The sequence below is a fragment of the Solea solea genome, chromosome 12 (genome assembly GCF_958295425.1).
Source record: "Solea solea chromosome 12, fSolSol10.1, whole genome shotgun sequence".
NCBI lineage: Eukaryota > Metazoa > Chordata > Actinopteri > Pleuronectiformes > Soleidae > Solea > Solea solea.
Window position 1 is genome coordinate 28,426,274 of NC_081145.1, and position 17,685 is coordinate 28,443,958.

At 44.8% G+C, this 17,685-nt stretch overlaps 1 protein-coding gene across 2 annotated transcripts; it reads right to left on the reverse strand.

Moving 5' to 3' along the window:
• Positions 1-348: 348 nt before the first annotated feature.
• Positions 349-17,492, reverse strand: slc7a10b (solute carrier family 7 member 10b). 2 transcript variants are annotated; one of them, XM_058645309.1, is made up of 11 exons: positions 17,281-17,492; positions 11,671-11,875; positions 11,240-11,391; positions 7,137-7,262; positions 6,899-7,052; positions 5,894-6,017; positions 4,760-4,863; positions 4,585-4,681; positions 4,246-4,395; positions 3,965-4,142; positions 349-3,049 (listed from the first exon to the last, which is right to left on the reverse strand). In XM_058645309.1, the coding sequence occupies exons 1-11, from the start codon at positions 17,426-17,428 to the stop codon at positions 2,919-2,921; spliced, it is 1,569 nt and encodes a 522-aa protein (XP_058501292.1). In that variant the 5' UTR covers positions 17,429-17,492; the 3' UTR covers positions 349-2,918. The 2 variants fall into 2 exon arrangements, with proteins under 2 accessions (XP_058501292.1, XP_058501291.1); XM_058645308.1 differs by having other exon boundaries at positions 6,899-7,262.
• Between the last annotated feature and the right edge of the window lie 193 nt (positions 17,493-17,685).

Below are 17,685 nucleotides of genomic sequence, written 5' to 3' on the forward strand. Positions count from 1 at the left end.
TCAACACATGTTTGTTTTTTTTACCTTTTATTTATCTTTCATAATACTATAATACGTTCATATCTTTCTATAAAAAATATGTTGGGGAATGTGATGCAGTTTTTTTAGTGTGATGAGAAAAGCAAAGACATGACTCTCAGTTTGTGTCAATTAGCATTAGCCCCTTATGAGTCATCATGCAGCGTGTTTGCAATGATCCAGCAAGTAATGCAACCTCCAAAAGAATCACTTAGCATTCAGACCTTCACACCTGACTGAAGCTCTTGATATTTAGTGATACAATTACGATCTTGGCGGTCAACAACGGCAAACAACTCAAAAACAACACACAAATAAAAACAAAATAGCTAGGTTGTTATTTTTTTAATGTAAACTCTCTGTGACACAGTCCAGCGTGTCTGTCTATTTAATGTATGCAGGGGGGAGGAGCTTCACAACACGCCAGAGATGACGGATATTGCTAAAGGAGCAAATAAACATTTGTTGACTCACATATGGACACAGAGGTGTGTGTGTGGAAATGAGAGAAACAGCACATTGTTTGTATAAACAAAAACAAATACAAATGTTAGCATAATTAATGTTATTTGACATCTGCTCCTGTTTATGGGCGTCAAGCCACTCCACTAATGGTGCGTTCCAGTTGTAGTCGGAAGTCAGAATTTCAGTTTCAACTGGAATGTCCCCTCGGATCAGAGTTCCAACTCGCAAAAGTCTGAGCGACATCACAAAACCTGACACAGGATTCCACGGCAGCTGCCACTCGTGTCAATAATAAAAACTCATGTGGCTACACTGTGTGAGCCAAATAAACAGCTATTGCTAACAACGGCTAGCCCGAGATAAGTCTGGGTCCATGCTTTCCCCTGTCTTCTCAACTAGAACACGGTCATCTCAGGGATGACGTCACTTCCAATTCCGATGTAATAAAAAACTTGTTTAGGGAGGTTACATTTTTGTCCTTAAAGTGCTGAGTGTTACTTTTTTTAAGTTGCATAAGGGTTAATGTGTTGTTTTTTTTACTGTATTCTGAATCCTGAGGTGCGATTTGTCGTGGACTCGGTGTGAAAAGGCTTTTGTGGAGTTGCGTAACCTGTGCCAAGTCCAGCTGGAGCTCTGTTACCTAGGCAACGGTGAAATAACATCTTTCCTGTAGACCACAGCATCTCGTTTCCTCTCAGCCTTTGAAGTCAGAAAAACTGAGTTTTTTAGGGGAAAACAAAATTGTAACACAGCTTAAGAGCCAATATATGCTAAGTCACTAACGCTCGTGGCTAACATTAAGCTTGGTTAAAACAGCAGTCGTCTTATAGCAACAACAACAAAAAAAGACGTATCAGCGGCAACACCGGGTCAGGAAGAAGAGGATACAATTCACATTCTTAATACACATGACATTAGACTCTTATTATGAAAATACCTCTACATGCGATTACAACCACGGCGTGTCAGCAAACCTGATGATTACGTGGTGTAATCATGGTGGTGTGTGTGAGGTCAGAGCAGGGGCGGAGCAAGAGAACACACATACACACAGGAAGCTCATATATGAAGAGAATATTGAAGACCAAAGTGCAAAACCAAACACAGAGTAAGTAATATAGTGAATGAGTTAATAAACAATATTATAATACACATTTCCCTTGCTTTTCACACCAAGTCCCACTATATATGTAGGAACCAACAATTTACCCAATCCCCATATTGCATGTTTTCAGACTGTGGGAAGAAGCCAGAGAAAACTCCCCACACACACACGAGGAGAACATGCAAACTCCATGCAGGAAGGCCCTTGTTCCGACTAGGTCGCAAACCCGGGTCTTCTTGCTGCAAGGGCAAAGAGTGCTAACCACTACACCAACTGTGTGGCCCCATCATAAAATTAACATTAAAATGTCAAAGTAATCAGAGGTTAGAGCTACATCCGTACTACTCTGTTTTTAATTTGAAAACACAAAAATTCTGCTCTGGATCCGCCTCTCGTCCTCTTTACCCCAGTATGTTCGAGCCTCAACAACAGAGAATTATCAAAACACCACTGGCTTCATTTTCTGCTTCAAAACACATACATTGTATAATCCAGCAGATGGCAGTGTTGTGTCATAAACGGCCTACACTGATAATTTATACATTTTGTTTTGTACTGTTGGTGAAAACTCTCATACACTCTTGGTAAAAAAAAAGCAGCAGCTGTTCTGAGAGTGAAGTTGTTTTTAAAACAGTGACACTACATCAAAAATAATGTTGTTGTTCATATGTGACATATCCCAGGCTGTGTTATCTCTCCAAAGGAAATATCATCAACATGACGTATATATAAACTATTGCATCTTTCATATGTGTTAAATTGAGGAAATTGGTACTAGTTATAATGCTGAAATTAATATTTTTTCATGATCAGGTTTGATCTTGATAAAAAAAAATCTATTTCATGAAAAATAAAAAACCTGTTTAGGGAGGTTAAATTTTTTGTCCTTAAGGTGCTGAGTGTTACTTTTTTTAAGTTGCATAAGGGTTAATGTGTTGTTTTCTTTACTGTATCGGGAATCCTGAGGTGTGATTTGTTGTGGACTCGGTGTGAAAAGGCTTTAAGGCACAAAAAACATAAAAGCAACAATCACAAGAAGAAACATTTCGTTGTCAGTCGATTCTGAGTCCTGGTGATATTACACAAAGAGAAACAAAAGGTCCAAAACGGCAAAAAAAAAAAAAAAAAAAGTCATTTTCAGAGTGTGATGCTCTGGGCAACAAGTTTCTGTGTTTATCGACTTTGTAGAAAAGAGAGGGGAAATAATGCAGGAGTCTCCACTCAACGGAAGAGAAACAGGTTCAGACCTAAAGCTCCCAAAACCAGGAGCAGGAGTCTGGACTCTGAACAAAAACAAAACAAAGATCTTCACATATTCAGCCAAGAGTTTTTAAGAATTGGCAGACAAACTGCTCCTGCGTGATGAGCGGTCAGTCCATTCTGAGGAGTTTGCGACCTCGATGGGGTCAATCTGAGGAAAGACCACGAAACACAACCTCTGGCCCACGTATGTCGCCCTCTCTGCAGGGAAACAGAAGTCACAAATCAACCAAGTGAGTGTGAGACAAGCTGCAGATCGAGAGCACACGTCAAAACTCACTATTTCAATTCAGCAAAAACCTAAGAATTAAGTAAATGAAGCTCAGTGGAGCTGAGGCATTATTTAGGACAGGTGAACGATGTTGAGGGCAGGTGAACGATGAGGACAGGTGAACGATGTTGAGGACAGGTGAACGATGTTGAGGACAGGTGAACAATGAGGACAGGTGCATGATGAGGACAGGTGATTGATGATGAGGACAGGTGAATGATGAGGATAGGTTAGCGAAGAGCACAGGTGAAGAATAAGGACAGGTGAACGATGTTGAGGACAGGTGAACGATGTTGAGGACAGGTGAACAATGAGGACAGGTGATTGATGATGAGGACAGGTGAATGATGAGGACAGGTTAGTGATGAGCACAGGTGAAGAATAAGGACAGGTGAACGATGAGGACAGGGGAAGAATGAGGACAGGTGAACGATGAGGACAGGTGAAGAATGAGAATAGATGAATGATGAGGACAGGTGAAGAATGAGGACAGGTGAACGATGAGGACAGGTGAATGGTGAGGACAGGTGAATGATGATGAGGACAGGTGAATCGGTGTTAATTAAGGTCCGTGATTTGTGACCTTTGACCCATTATGACTGATTTTGTTTTTTAGTTTTGCCTTTAATTAAAAACAATTCATTTGAGATTTGTGTCCACAAATTAACTAAGTACATTTTAAACAAGCTGCTTCTTTTTTTTTTTTACTTGAGTACATTTTAGACCAGTACTTGTACTTGCACTTAAGTAAAATGTTATTTAAAAAAAAAATAGTGGTACTTTTACTTGAGTACTTGAGTACTTTTCAGATTTCAGTATTCTCTCCACCTCTGACTGAAACTCACCGATGAAGTTGTAGATACACTTTGGTTTTTCTTTCCAGTGGACACCCAGGAAGTAGACAGGTACACCAGTGAGCATAATGACCAGTCCGACACCACAAACCACCGGCTCAGAGTAAAGACTGAAGCCCAGCAGCAGCGCCCAGAACATCAGGTAACACACAGGAACCAGCAGGTTCACCTGGTATACAAAAATAAAACATGCACGCAGACAAAGACGTTCCTTATTTCTTCTTCTGGTAATGCGGAGCATGTGATGCCTTTGAACCCGTGATGCCGCTCACCTTGATGGGTCGGTAAAGGTTGGGTTTCTTCCAGCGGTAGAACAGCAGACCTGCTATTGTGACGCCGTACGACAGGTAGTTGATGAAGGAGACATAGTTGATGAGGTTGTGTGTTTCTCCGATGCAGAGGATCACGATGGTCGCAGCACACTGAAAAAACATGGCAGCGTGGTCCTCATTAAAGGGGAATGCCGGTATTTTTGGACCTGGGACCTCGTTCACACCCACATTTATAAACATTGGGCCCAGGTTGAAAAATATGGGTTCAAACACTGTAGAACATTTTTTCTCACAAGCGACAGAAACACAAGCATGTCAACACAAGAAACGTCTACATACGCAGACCAGGAGAGCAGGGATTGGTGTACAGTTCTTGTAGTGGATCATGGCCAGCAGGCTGGGCAGGTGACCTTCTCTGGCACCTGAGAAACACAACCTGTGAACACAGACACCACACGGACCATCAGGGGCCACGATGGATTCGGAGTGGGAGGAGGCGGGGGGTGGGGCTCACCTGGAGGAAGTGAACAGGTAACCGTTGATCCCCCCAAAGGTGGACAGGGCCACAGAGATGGGCATGATGACGGAGAACATTCCCAGGAGCTTCTCTCCGAACGTCTGAACAGTGACAGAACAGAGAATCAGTGGACGCGTTCGCTTCATCTCGTCAAGAGGTCCTCTCCTCGTGGACATTCGCACAGTCACCAGCTGAAGGCTGAGGACTCACCTCCAAAGACCAGTGTGTAGGATTTAGTGGCATCTAGTGGTGAAGCAACATATTGCAAACAAGTGGATATATTTTGCCTCTCACTCCTCAACCAAATGTATGAGGAACTACCACCGGTAACTGTGATTTAAGATGTGTCTCCATTTCCTCCCTTTGTACAAAAAAAAGGAGCCAAAATATCTCGAGAATTAGTGCAGCCATCTTGTTTTGGCAATGACTGCAGAAGGAAAGATGTGTTGTTGTAATTCTTATTTAGGCCACAAGGGGCAGGACTTTTTTAAGACTACAAAACAACATTTCTCTTCCTGGTGATTTTTAATTTCATTCAGTGCGCATAGCTAGTTTAGATCAATGCTAGTTAGCTGGCATAGCTATTTCAGATTGACACTAGTTAGCTAGCATAGCTAGTTTAGATAAATGCTCGTTAGATATCTTAGATAGATGCTACTCAGTTAGCATAGCTGACTTGGATAGATCAATGCTAGTTAGCTAGCATAGCTAGCTTAGATAGATAGATGATAGTTAGTAAATAGACACACATACATAAGATATACACATACCTATGCTGCTGTTTGTACAATTGAGATTGTTGTATGTGATAACCAATTCAGAACTGTCCTGTTTAAATCCAAACATATATACAACTGTTGAAAAGCATTACATATCTTATTATTATTATTATTATTATTATTATTATAATAATAAATCTGCTCCTGGTCTCTCTCCTCTGTCCCTTATTTTTTATTTCACCACAACCGGTCGAGGCAGACGCTGCACATCTTTCAGTCTGGTTCTCTCAGAGATTTCTTTATGTTAAAAGGAGTTTCTTCCTCTCGCTGAAGCGCGTACATCTTTACTGACAACACAAACAGGATGAGGAACAGCAGCAGCAGCGCTCGTGGATTCACGCTCGTTACTCACTACAGCCACAGCGTTGGACGACAGCAGCTCGTCGGGCGACATGGAGGAGAAGTAGGCGATGTTGGTGAGCGTGTACACAAACGTCACCAATGGAATGGAAATGTAGATGGCACGAGGTAGATTCCTAAACCGAGGATCACACACGCCGTGTACACACACGACACCACAAAACAAACAAAAGTTTAAATAAAAAAAGACGCTTTTCATTTTCATGTCAAACGTCAAAATTTACAATGAGATGTTTCTGATCAGGTAAAAGAACAATATGATCATTTAGCATGTTATCCCACATTTACGTCATGTCTTTCTTTTACATTACTTTTATTATCAATGACACTATGTTTTTAATTATTTTATTTTGAAAAAACCTTGAAAGAAAGGTTTTACTATAGATGGATGCTCGTTAACCAGGACAGGTTAGCTATCATAGCTTACATTACATTACATGTCATTTAGCAGACACTTTTATCCAAAGTGACTTACAATGGAATTGAGTACAATCAGCCAGGGGTGGAGTTGAACTTGCGACCGGTCTTAACCACTGAGCCACTCCACCCCCCTGCTAGCTAGTTTATATGGATGCTAGTTACTGTAGCTAGGACAGATAGACGCCTAGCTTAGATAAGACACGTGCTAGTTAGCTTTCATAGCCAGATTAGATATATGCTAGTTAGCTGGCATAGCTAGGTTAGATAGGTAGATGCTAGTTAGTTCAGTTTAATTTTTTCTCTTCTGATGCCTAGTGTTTGTTCATTGTGTGAACTCTTGCGTTTCTCTTTTCTCTATAATATTGTGACGCTTTCTGTCTTACTATGTTCACTGTCCTGAGATAATGTATGTTGTGATTTGCTGCTATACAAATCAAAAATGGATTCAAATTGAAAAATGAAAAACAGCTGTATGATGAGTCACTCAACAGAAAAGTGGACGTGAACCAGCAGCAGAAAGAAAATCATGGGGATGAAGATGAGCTCTGAGGAGCCGCGGTTCAGCTGGAATATTCACCTTCTGGGTTCAACCACCTCTTCTGTCACATAGTTGAGAAAGTTCCAGCCGCTGAAGGCAAACGAGGCCTGAAGGAAAGCCAGAGCGATCTGTCCGACCGTCGGCGTCTTCTCCAGAGAGAAGGCCACCTGAGGAGTCAGAGCCTCGTAGTTCCCTGAGGAAAAAAACACACACGGCAGAGAAAGTTTTGTTGTTTGTTGGTTAAACCTCAGGGGGCAGTGAGGTTTAACAGAGTTACCGTTGAAGATCTGGACCAGGCCAACCACAATGATAAGACCCAGAGCCATCAGTTTCCCCACAGTGAAGATGTCCTGGATCCTGGTGGCCCAACGAACACTGGAGCAGTTCACCCACGTCAGCAGCACTGAGACACAAAGCAAACGTAGATAAACAGGCGTCTAATCTCACTCAAGTCAGGTGAACGATGACGACATGTGAATGATGATGATGACAGGTGAACGATGACGACTGTGAATGATGATGATGACAGGTGAACGATGAGGACAGGTGAACGATGAGGACAGGTTAACGATGATGACAGGTGAACAATGATGACATGTGAATGATGATGATGACAGGTGAATGATGAGGACAGGTGAACGATGATGACAAGTGAACAATGATGACAGGTGAACGATGATGACATGTGAATGATGATGATGACAGGTGAACGATGACGACATGTGAATGATGATGATGACAGGTGAACGATGACGACATGTGAATGATGATGATGACAGGTGAACGATGATGACATGTGAATGATGATGATGACAGGTGAACGATGAGGACAGGTGAACGATGAGGACAGGTTAACGATGATGACAGGTGAACAATGATGACATGTGAATGATGATGATGACAGGTGAATGATGAGGACAGGTGAACAATGATGACAGGTGAACAATGATGACAGGTGAACGATGATGACATGTGAATGATGATGATGACAGGTGAACGATGATGACAGGTGAACAATGATGACAGGTGAACGATGAGGACAGGTGAACGATGGTGACATGTGAATGATGATGATGACAGGTGAACGATGATGACATGTGAATGATGATGATGACATGTGAACGATGATGACAGGTGAATGATGAGGACAGGTGAATGATGAGGACAGGTGAGTGATGAGGACAGGATCACTAATGGAAAAGCAAAAAAAACGAGCTCTGCTGGAACTGTTTCGTGGAAAAGCGCCACAAGTGAGGAGTGCACCAACCAACCAGACTTGACAGAGGACCTCAGCGTTGTTTGGCCCTGAGCTGACATGACTCAGGTCTTTGTTGTCGCTGCCTAATTACTCGGTGCCCCCCCCCCCCCCCGAGTACCTGCACCGTTAATTCAGCACACAGCGAGTGATGAACGTCTTGAAGACAGCGTGTGATTCCCTCTCCTCTGACGCCATCCATCGTTCACACTCATTTTTAAGAGCTGGACGCTAAAGAAACGTGAGCAGTGCCCGCCCTCCTCTGGACAGGATGGGGGTGAGATAGATGGGAGGGCGGGGGGGGGGGGGGGGGGGGGGGTGGGGTTCGCCACGTTTGTTCCCATTTTACAGCGGAAGTGTTTTGTGTTGTGGCTGTGACAGCTCGTCTTTGTGCCGCAGAGCGAGGCTGCGGTGAGAGAGAGCGGGGCAAAGCTGGTGACAATGATGGACGAGGTGAAACAATCGTGCCCTCCCTCACTCGCCCGTTTCCCACATTCCGGCCTCCCATGGCAACCAACGGCCCCCCCCGCCCCCCCCCCCGTGTCACCGCTCGCCAACTAGAACACCACACACCAGAGCAGGGATATGATACACATGTATTTAAAAGGAGCATTCCAACCGTTTACATCGACGACTCAGCCTCGGTCGTCCCAGTTCGTACAACTATTTACAACTAACTACTTATTCACACTAGCTTACCCCCACATGACCACCCACCATCACCTCAGCCACCTTTTTCCTGTATTCTTCATTTTTAAACTCCATCTACTGTGTTCAAATTGTCCCTTTTATTTTATCATCACTTATCGGTTTGGGTTATCTTCTTATTTAAGATGTAAAGTCATTGTAAGGTGACAGTCCTGGGTCAGGCCTGCATTTGGACAGTGAGAACCGGGGCCGGGGGGTTAGGTTGTGGGTTAGATTCCCGGCTTTACAAAAGTCTCATCTCATTAAACGTACACCAAAGATTATGTTTACATCATTGTCTCACTGTTAGACAGATTTTTCTATTATACTATTATATTATATACTTAAACAATTAACCGTTTGATATGGTATCATAATGACATCTTACAATATATGTTCGCGTCTTTATCTCACTGTCAGACAGACTTTTTTCCAGGAAACTGAAGTGTGTAAACCACTCACTCTCCCACACCAAAGTCCATTGAGAAAATCAGTGATTTTAACATCACACACACACACACAGGAGGTGCTGATCCACTGCTGCCTCCATCACTAAGTTCAAATGTCTTATTTTTCAGAATTCGGCATTTGACACAAACTGGCCACACGAGGCAGCAGTAGACCAGCGGCTCCTGTGTCCCCACGAGCTAAAATCACTGATTTTCTCGATGGACTTTGGTGTGGGAGAGTGAGTGGTTTACACACTTCAGTTTCCTGGAAAAAAGTTTGTCCCACAGTGAGATACAGCAGTGAACATATACTTATATAAATACAGTAGACCTAAAATGACGTTGATTTTGACACAATATCAGCATTAAATAATCTTTTCCTTATTGTTTCATGTTAAATGAGTATTTTCCTTTGCGTCTGTTCCATCACAAGCAAACTACACAAACCACGTCCTGCACTCGTCCTGCACTCGTCCTGCACTCGTCCTGCACTCGTCCGTCCTCCAGGGACGCCGGGCATTTTCCACTGCAGTCATTAACTTCACACGTGACCACTTCCCTTGTAGCAGAGGCCGTGTTGTGATGACGATGACATTTGACTGACTCACTGTATCACATGATGATGGACAAGGTCTCTGCGTTCAGAGCATAAACCGCGGTTCAGCAAGTAAATGTGGTCCAGGGTCATTTTCTTTGTACGTGATTTAATATTTAGTTTGTGCCTTCAAACGTCTTCAAACCCACGTTTGCTGCCTTAAACTCATTTAACGTAATAATGTGGACGTCGTCTTGAATCTCGTGTCAGTAAACATGTTCCCGAGGTCTCGATCACAGGTTTCAGCTCTTCTTCAAAAGAACGTGATGCCAGTTTAGTAAAATATGTTCATATTTAGAAGAGAAAGTTAACACGTTAAGTTTTACATGATAACCATAGTCTGAGTTTGTTTCCTCTTCGGAGTGATTTTTTGTTCCGCGTTCATAGTTCCGCAACGTTTCTTTTGAAGAGCGCTGCGTTCTCCATTTGTTATAGTTTTTCATAGCCACGCTTTTGTTCTCCCTCAGTAAAGAGGATCTGTCTTGTGTTTGGTTGTCTTGTGAGTGCCAATAAACACCATTAAAAGGCCGCTCTGATCCATCTTGTCACTAACGAAATAACAAAAAATAAAACTGAGTTGTGAGTTTATAAAACCAGTGTTTTAACACAACAAAGTACAAATACTATCTTTGTTACTACCAAATAAAAATAGGAGGAAGAGTGGATATTATGGTCTGTATTTATATAGAACTTTTCTAGTCTTGCTGCTTAACTCCACAGTTTTCACCCATTCACACGCTACAACATGAGGTTAACTGTCTTTGCTCAAAGACACATACAGATGAGCAGAGCCAGGAATTGAACCCATAACCTTCCAGTTGAAAGACAACTCGCCCTACCACTGATCCACCACGACTCACACACAAGCCAGGAGCAGTGGGCAGCACTTAATCTGCGCCCGTGGGGCAACGGGGGATTGGGTGCCCCGGCCCGTTCCCGGATTGAACCAGAGACCTTCTGGTTACGAGCCCAATTCCTTTCCTCTTTCCACTCAATGTTGAAGTTGTGACGTAAAGCAAATGACTTCCTGTGTGCAGCACCGGGCGACGTGAGATCTAAACACTGGGACCCACGCGAGTCACGTGGAGCCCAGAGACGTAATCAGCACTGTGTGAAGGCATGGTGTACTCGCACGGCCCTGTCGTATCCCACTTCACCATCGGGGTGGCGGTACAAGTCTGGACGCAGGGAATCGGACGCATTGCTACTAAAGAAGAAGAAGAGAACGACGCTACAGCTCCCAGACACGTGTGGTTCAAGGCCCGTGGGGAAGGGGACTCGGGTGTCAGCCGGTTCAAGGGTCGGATCACTGACCTTGGCAACTATTTCTTCTGTTGAGTGCGTTAGGTTCTTCAGGGTCTGAAGTTACACACTACAGCTTTAATGTCACTCACAGAGACACGTGGCCGAGAGCATCCTCGTCGCCATGTACGGAGGGACGCAGTTTGGGAAGACGGGCTGCAGGACGTAGCTAGAGAAGGTGAGGGCGATGACCGCCAGTGTGGTCGGATACATGATGAGGACGGCGCTCCACAACAGCAGAAACCTGCACCGGGAGAAAGAGGGAGGAAACAATCACCTTTAACATCTTTAGGGAAATCTAATGTTACGCTCGTCAACTGTTTATTGTTCTTAATTTCCCTTTAAACCTGAAACATTTGTCTTCTAATGAATCTGATCTGAGATTATCCACTCGGAGCTCCCAGAACTTAGACACTTAGACAGATAGACGGATAGACAGACAGACAGACAGACAGACAGACAGACTCTTAGCCATTAAACAAAAATAAAAGAACCGATGACGAGTGTTTGAACGTGTTCTCACCCCATCAGACCACCAAAGATCTCCGTCACGTAGGAGTAGTCTCCTCCAGACTTGGGGATGGTGACGCCCAGCTCAGCGTAGCATAGTGAGCCTAAAGCTGCGATGCATCCTCCCAGTAACCAGACCACCAACGCCAAACCCACGGAGCCCGAGTGCTCCAGCACGCCCTTCGGAGAGATGAAGATCCCAGAGCCAATGATGTTTCCTGAGGAAGGTGCACAGGTAGGTGTCAGGACAGGTGAGGATTTTATCCATCCATACCTTTTCTACCACTTTATTATTTATTTCACCCTGGACAGATGGACACACACAGAGACAACCATTCACTCTCATTTAAAGTGTCCAGTTGACCTGCATGGTTTAGGACTGTGGCAGGAAACGCAGAAAGGCCCTTGTTATAGCCGGGGCTCAAGAGTGCCAACCACTTCACCACCATCGTTTTATCCCTGGGAGTAAAATATGGGCAACAACACACTTCTAGCTCTACTCGACAGTGTCGGCGTCGGTCACGTCGTTTTTCCATGACTTCACAGCTCCTCCTCAAAGTGGGCGGAGTCATCATAGCAAAGCTGCGCAAAACCGCTGTGACGTGGTTTTTAATACGTTGCATTCCATTACACATCATTTAGCAGATGCTTTTATCCAGAGCCACTTACATTAGTTAACCAAACTATAAAGTGCTCGTCATAAGTTTTTTTTTTTCCGTCGCCGTCTTAGTCTCTGCAGCAACGACTCCGCCCACGTCGAGGAGGAGCTACAGTAATGGAAAACCATACTAATCCGTGTACAGCCGAGTCGTGTGGAGGCACGTGTGTCTCACTGGAACCTTTACATGAGCGCGTTCATCTAAGTCAGCTTCAGTGGTGAATGTTTGCATTCATACTCGTGTGGATGACCCCTCTCTGACCCCTGCCTTAAACTACACTTGTGCCATTCACCCATTCACGTCACACACACACACACACACACAGCTCATCTACGTGCAGCGCTTCTTCAAACACACATGGCTTTCATTCACATTCACACGCAGCCAGCACAGCTGTCAGGAGCAACTAGCTGAGCCAGGAATCAAACCTTTGACCCTCTTTTGGTTGAAAGGCGGCTCGCTCTGCCACTGATCCACTGTCGCCCGTAAAGATCCAGTGTGCAAGAATTGGTGAAATCAGTTGGTGAGACTGAAGACTGTAATAAAGTGTGACAAGGAACTACGGTGGCCTTCACAGACCAAAGAGTCCTGACAGGTTTGTCCATTCAGGCTCCTGTAGACTCAGAACTCTTTCTAAGTGATTATATACTTTTATACTTAGGTAGTACATTTAAAGACATTTTACACTGTGAGACAGACTTTCCCAACAGGAAAGTGACGTTTGTAAACCACTCACTCTCCCACACACACACACACACACACACACACACACACACACACGCACACACACACACACTCACTCACTCACTCTCCCACACCAAAGCCCACAGAGAAAATCAGTGATTTTAGCTCACAGGGACAAAGGAGCTGCTGGTCCTCTGCTGCCTCGTGTGGTCACTTTGTGTCACTAAGGTCAATCTGAACAAAGGATTTCAAACACTGAAGAGACAAAATAAGACATTGGAACTTAGTGATGGAGGCAGCAGTGTGTGTGTGTGTGTGGTGTTAAAATCACTGATTTCTCTGTGGGCTTTGGTGTGGGAGAGTGAGTGGAGGACAGGTGAATGATGATGAGGGCAGTGAATAATGAGGACAGGTGAACGATGATGAGGACAGTGAATAATGAGGACAGGTGAACGATGATGAGGACAGTGAATGATGATGAGGACAGTGAATAATGAGGACAGGTGAATGATGATGAGGACAGTGAATAATGAGGACAGGTGAATGATGATGAGGACAGTGAATGATGATGAGGACAGGTGAATGATGATGAGGACAGTGAATGATGATGAGGACAGGTGAATGATGATGAGGACAGGTGAATGATGATGAGGGCAGTGAATAATGAGGACAGGTGAACGATGATGAGGACAGTGAATGATGATGAGGACAGTGAATGATGATGAGGACAGGTGAATGATGATGAGGACAGGTGAATGAAGATGAGGACAGGTAAATGATGAGGACAGTGAATGATGATGAGGACAGGTGAATGAAGATGAGGACAGGTGAATGAAGATGAGGACAGGTGAATGATGATGAGGACAGGTGAATGAAGATGAGGACAGGTGAATGAAGATGAGGACAGGTGAATGATGATGAGGACAGGTGAATGATGAGGACAGTGAATGATGATGAGGACAGGTGAATGATGAGGACAGTGAATGATGATGAGGACAGGTGAATGATGAGGACAGTGAATGATGATGAGGACAGGTGAATGAAGATGAGGACAGTGAATGATGATGAGGACAGGTGAATGAAGATGAGGACAGGTAAATGATGAGGACAGTGAATGATGATGAGGACAGGTGAATGAAGATGAGGACAGGTGAATGAAGATGAGGACAGTGAATGATGATGAGGACAGGTGAATGATGAGGACAGTGAATGATGATGAGGACAGGTGAATGATGAGGACAGTGAATGATGATGAGGACAGGTGAATGAAGATGAGGACAGTGAATGATGATGAGGACAGGTGAATGAAGATGAGGACAGGTAAATGATGAGGACACACACAACAGTGCCGAACTGTAGATCACTTAAAACTACTTAAGAATCCTAAAAACGTGGGTTAATCTCCAACAAATACAGAAGTCTGGTGTAAAGTCACTAGTCACTCGTGTGTGTGTGTTGTGAATAAAACGAAGTCACCGCAGTTGCAGTGATGACTCCGCCCACATTAAGTAGGCACTGCAACCTAATCGTGTCGTGCCGAGGCGAGTAGAGCCGGTGGAAATACGCCATAATTACTTTGAGTACATTTTTACACCAGTACTTCTGGTACTTTTACTTCAGTACTCTCTCCACCTCTGCCGTGTACATTGTGTCACAAACATGAGATGAGATGAGATTCAACTTTATTGTCATTACTCAAATACAAGTTTCAGGTAACGAAACATGACTCAGCTAAAATTCTCTTGCTGGTTTTTATTTACATTTTTATCCGTGCGATATCTCATCCAGTCATTTTGACCAATATCGGACCGATACCGATTAGAGAAAAGAAAATCCCACATGTGGGCAACATGTTTACAAAGCCGGGGGCACATGCTCCACACATGTGACTTCCTCTGACTCCCCCCCCCCACCAGCAGTGACCCGTTTGAGCCTCTTGAGCAACAAATCAGACGAGGCGGACTGTTCCCTCTGAGTTTATACACAGGGCATTAAAACACAAAGAGCTGCATTAGAGAGAGAGTTAGGAGGAGGAGGCCGAGGCCATCACTCACACTCACAGCCTCAGTGTGTGTGTGTGTGTGTGTGTGTGTGTGTGTGTGAGTACCAGCACATCCGACACATTCACACTACAGCTCTACCAGTAACACAGCAGGAGGCAGCCAAGTGGCACAGACACACGTTACATAAGCAGACATGAATGATCCACTGCAGCGCTGCAGAGGTGGGAAGTGACCCGCTCACCTTCTGTGGTCCTGCTGCTCCACTCGCTCCACAAATAAAGGAAAGGAAAAAACAACAACAACAATACGGGATTACGTGCAGTGGCCCCGCTTATTTGAGGTGCTTGTTCATAGTCTTTGCATTACACGCAGGTGACGGAGGCAGACATGTGTTCTTTTTAAAAAGAACACATGGAAAGAGAAAATCAGTGATTTTAACATCTCTCTCACACACACACACACACACACACACACACACACTGCTGCCTCCATCACTCAGTTCAAATGTCTTGTTTTGTCACTTCAATGACACAGAGTGACCACACGAGGCAGCAGAGGAGCAGCAGTTCCTGTGTCCCCGCAGCTCAAATCTCTGCTTTTCTCTGTGGACTTTGGTGTGTGAGAGTGAGTGTTTTACAAACGTCAGTCTTTATCTCACTGTGTCTGTCTCACAGTGAGATAAAGACGTGGACATAATATCTTCTTACGCTACCACAGTGGCTCAGTGGTAGCGCAAGTCATCTTTCAACTTGAAGGCCGTGGGTCCGACTCCCGGCTCCACTAGTCTACATGGCGATGTGTCCGTGGACAAGACGCTTAACCCCCGCGTTGCTCCTGACTGAAGAGGAGTGAAAGACAATGTTCTGTAGTAAAGTGTGTAAGTGTTTGTGCAGCTCGTCCACTCACAGCAGCTCCGTCTTCATCCAGCTCTCGTTTGTGGACGCGCGACTGAACTCTGATCCACTTAAAAACGCTTCAGGTAAACCAAGCACAAGAAGCAGACTACAACGCAGGGCATTGTGGGTAAACAAACAACCAGAACCCATGTGCGTGTAGACATCTGTGTCGCATAGAATCTGCTGCAGCTCCGTGTTTTACTCTGTTGTGGAGGAAACAGAAGTTTCCTGCAGTTAAACAACACGTGAGCCACTTTTCTTCTTCATCGTTTGTCTCGTCTTCTCCTTCAGTCGTTCGTGATGCAGCGCCGCCTCAGGCGAGGAGGGGAACGCGTTCTTCAAAAGCTTCCTGTCGGAGCGGCGGAACGCTGCAACCGCCAATCACACCGAGATATGGTGTGAAAACAAACAGGAAGGTGCTGTGACACGAGGCGAAAGGCGGAGTCACACCCTGGACAGATCGCCAGTCCATCACAGGGACACGCTCACGGTCAACCTACAGTGTCCAATTTGACCTCATCCCCATATTGCATGTTTTTGGACAGCGGGAGGAAGCCAGAGAAAACCCACAAAAGAACATGCTAACTTTTACTTACTCTACCGACTAGTAGTAGTAAGTAGGTCAAGCCTTCACCAGGCAAACATCTACACTTCTGCAGACTCTGGTAACTTCTGCAGACTCTGGTAACTTCTGCAGACTCTGGTAACTTCTGCAGACTTTGGTAACTTCTGCAGACTCTGGTAACTTCTGCAGACTCTGGTAACTTCTGCAGACTCTGGTAACTTCTGCAGACTCTGGTAACTTCTGCAGACATTAAAAACCGCGTCACCACCTTAGATCGACGTCACAGCAACGTCATGGTGGACTTTGATCACTCAGTGGAGGCTTCTACTGCAAATACAGTAAGAATAAGATGATGGGATCAATCAGGTGTGTTGGAGCAGGAAAAGCAGGTGTGCTTGTTATTTACAACTGCATGTTAAAGTGGTATGTTAGCAATTTAAAATGAAGACATTATTTAGAAAAACCCTCCACTGTCGGCGTTGCGTGTTGAATTTGAAGAGAAATATAAAATAAACCTGATTGAGTTTTTGTCTCAAGTGTCAAAAACAGGACGTTTCCCCACTTTTTTCTTGCTTTCTGTCAAAGACAAAGAAGCTGATTCGCCGGCTTCCTCCAAAGACGGTCTAAGGCTGGAAGTTTTTTCATTATGAGTGCGTGCTCTGTAAAGGGTTAAAACACACTTAAAAAATCCCCTGAACTGTGCCTTTAATGAGCAGCAGCAGCAGCAGCAGCAGCAGCAGCAGCAGGTTGCAGTAGTTAGATGTGAGTGTACTCTCTCTCTCTCTCTCTCTCTCTCTCTCTCTCTCTCTCTCTCACCTATGATGATGGTGCACGCGCTCAGCAGACCGATCTCCTTCTTCAGAGTCACTCTGTCACTCTCCATCTCTATCTTCTTCATCCTCCTCTTCCTCTCACCGTCAGAGCGGCCGCAGGTGCCGCCGCCGCCGCTGCTCTGTCCCTCCATGTCCGCCTGCTGATTCCTCCCCTGCCCCGGGCTTCTCCGCTCCGCTCCGGTCCGTCCAGTCCAGTCTCCTCTTCCTCCTCCTCCTCCTCCTCCTCCTCCTCCGTATTCATCCAAACTCAAAGGGCTGCGCTTGCGCAACAACCTGCCGCAGCTCAGGACAGAATGTTAAACAGCGGGACTCGGGGTGGTGCGTTCACGGACACCAGGTTTGACTCGCGTGTTCGGGTCAGTTCAGAACTCTGTGGTCCTCACGAGGA

Coding starts and splice junctions, on each gene's coding strand:
- slc7a10b (XM_058645308.1), bottom strand. CDS start 17,428: ATGGAGGGACAGAGCAGCGGCGGCGGCGGCACCTGCGGCCGCTCTGAC. Junction 11,392..11,670: donor ATCTTTGGTGGTCTGATGGG/GTGAGAACACGT, acceptor CTCCCGGTGCAG/GTTTCTGCTGTTGTGGAGCG. Junction 4,396..4,584: donor TCCCTGCTCTCCTGGTCTGC/GTATGTAGACGT, acceptor ATGTTTTTTCAG/TGTGCTGCGACCATCGTGAT.